At 21.2% G+C, this 2,387-nt stretch overlaps 1 protein-coding gene across 1 annotated transcript; it reads right to left on the bottom strand.

Annotated features, from left to right (window-relative positions):
• Positions 1 to 322: 322 nt before the first annotated feature.
• On the bottom strand, positions 323 to 1,497 carry LOC100868972 (RRP15-like protein). The gene is made up of 2 exons (XM_003690537.4): positions 1,309 to 1,497; positions 323 to 1,076 (listed from the first exon to the last, which is right to left on the bottom strand). Exon 2 carries the CDS (start codon positions 1,070 to 1,072, stop codon positions 395 to 397), a length of 678 nt encoding a protein of 225 aa, XP_003690585.1. The 5' UTR covers positions 1,073 to 1,076; positions 1,309 to 1,497; the 3' UTR covers positions 323 to 394.
• Positions 1,498 to 2,387: the final 890 nt, after the last annotated feature.

Genomic DNA, 2,387 nt, shown 5'->3' on the forward strand with positions numbered 1-2,387 from the left:
TAATCAAAAAATTAAATTCGATGAAATTCTATTTTAATCTGTGAAATAAGATTTTTATAAAATCTTTTTTAAATTTGGATTGTAGTCTTAACAACTCATAATACTATTTGAATATACAATTGTTAAAATAGATTTAAAATTCTATTTCTTTCTCTATACATTAATGTTTACTAAATTGTTTTTTATATGTAATTAAATCTGTAAAATTGTACAAATATTTTATATCAAAACAAAATATTAAGATTTTGCTTTTTTATAATTTTTTATAAAGTAATTTTAGAAGTATTATTTTTTATAAAGTAAAAAATAATAACACTATAACTTCACATAAAATTTTATATGAATTATTTCTTATATTTACATAATTATTTTATATTTTATATTTTTTTACAATTTAATCATCACTATCCATATCTTCAATTGCTGAAGAATCTTCGTCTTGTTCTTTACGATCCCAATCTTTTAATTTTGTTCCCATTACAAAATCTTCTCTTAACACGCTCCAAGTTTCTTTATCTTTTTTCTTTTCAAGTTTTTTATTTTCTTGCTCTTCATTTTTTACATCATTATCTACTGAAATACTTTTACTTCCTCCCATAAGAACATCCAAAAATTTAGTCTTATCAATACTTCTTAATACTTGTTCACGTTTCCTTTCTAATGGACCAGCTTCAGATAATTTTTTATTAATTTCACCTTGCTGTTGTTTAACAGCATTGAATAATTGTACTACACCTTTTGTAGCAATTTTTTGTAATGTTCTCTCACGTTCTCTATCCATTATACTTGGTTTTACTCTAATACCTAACTTTTTTTCCTTTGGTTTTTTAACAACATCTTCTTCTTCTTTTATTTCTTTTACTTCTTCTTTTACTTTCTCAATATCAAATAGTGAACTTTCTTTATCTTCTTTCTCTTTTGTATCACATAACTTTTTCGCTTTTGATAAAACTATTGTCTTTTTACGTTTTGGCTTTTTTGTTTGTAGAATTTTACGCATAGCATCTGCCCATCCTGAATTTCCTCCGGCATCACTTTTAATGTCATCTTCAAATTCTTTTTCTATATGCATTTTTCTAAGATTTATACAAAAACTTTAATTACTCAACTTTAATTATTCAATTTCATATATTCATTCAAAAAATATTTCTATCTAATTCTTACAACATTTAAAATATAGAAAGTGAATTAAATAATATTCATAATTAATAATTAAGACGAATAATGATTTTAAATCATGATTTAAAATATAATTTACATAGGTTATGTAGAAACAAAAATATTTTTTATGTAAATTCTGAATACAACCTTTGATTTTTTCGATAATATTAAGATGTTTGTTATAGTATTGATCACACACTCTTTACTTGATTGAAAAATTAAAAAATATACAATACTAAAATATTTTAATTATGAAAAAAAAGAATTCAATCATTAGATATATGGACATGTGGCGACATCTTTCGTACAATTTCATAAGAAAGAAGAAATATTCACGTCAAAAAAGAAGTGCCATCTTTGGAGTATATTTTAAAGTTTACGAAACATGGAAGCGTTATAATCATTTATCATCAGAGATTCTATACAATTTTAATTATTAATGCAACATAGAATAAAACTATAATATTGGTGATGATTGAAATTGAAATTAAATTTTTTAATGTATAATCATAAATAAGGTATATGGCAGAATATTCTATAATTTTGTAATCCTATGTTATAAAATGAGATATACAGGATGACATGATATCTTACAGATTTTTATGTCACATGTTTTAAAATATCGATTTGGAAAAAAGCAGAATCCTTCTTATGCTGCAATTTACTATGGCTGATACAGAAATTATATTTATCTTATCTTTGAAATTTATATATATAATGAAAAGATTCACGAGATCTACTTATTTATTTATATAAAATATATTTATTTATATTTTTTTATCCAAAAATTTATTTGAAATCAATGATTCTTTTTGATGTAAGTTTGCAAAACATTTGATTTTTTATCATTTTATAACAAATAATAAAAGAAAACTGAGCAATAAGATAAATTTAAATATAATAATTATATTATATCAATTTCATATAATTCTATATATAAAACACAAACATACATATATCAATACGTTATACATCCATTATTATGAAAATATAAAATATTGATAATTATGAAATTAATGAACCAAGAAAAAATTATACAATTATATTATATAATTTGCATTCTACAATTACATTTATTATAATGACCATTTTTAAAATCAATGCTACAACCATTGCTATCATTTATTATGCATGTACTTATAAATATATTTTACATTAAACAATATTTCTAAAGGAACAATTCTATAAATCATTTATTTATACTCTAAAAAAACTTTTATTTAGAA

This window comes from Apis florea, unplaced genomic scaffold (genome assembly GCF_048593485.1).
Source record: "Apis florea isolate Af1SG1 unplaced genomic scaffold, ASM4859348v1 contig_3496_pilon, whole genome shotgun sequence".
Classification (NCBI taxonomy): domain Eukaryota; kingdom Metazoa; phylum Arthropoda; class Insecta; order Hymenoptera; family Apidae; genus Apis; species Apis florea.

Coding starts and splice junctions, on each gene's coding strand:
- LOC100868972 (XM_003690537.4), bottom strand. CDS start 1,072: ATGCATATAGAAAAAGAATTTGAAGATGACATTAAAAGTGATGCCGGA.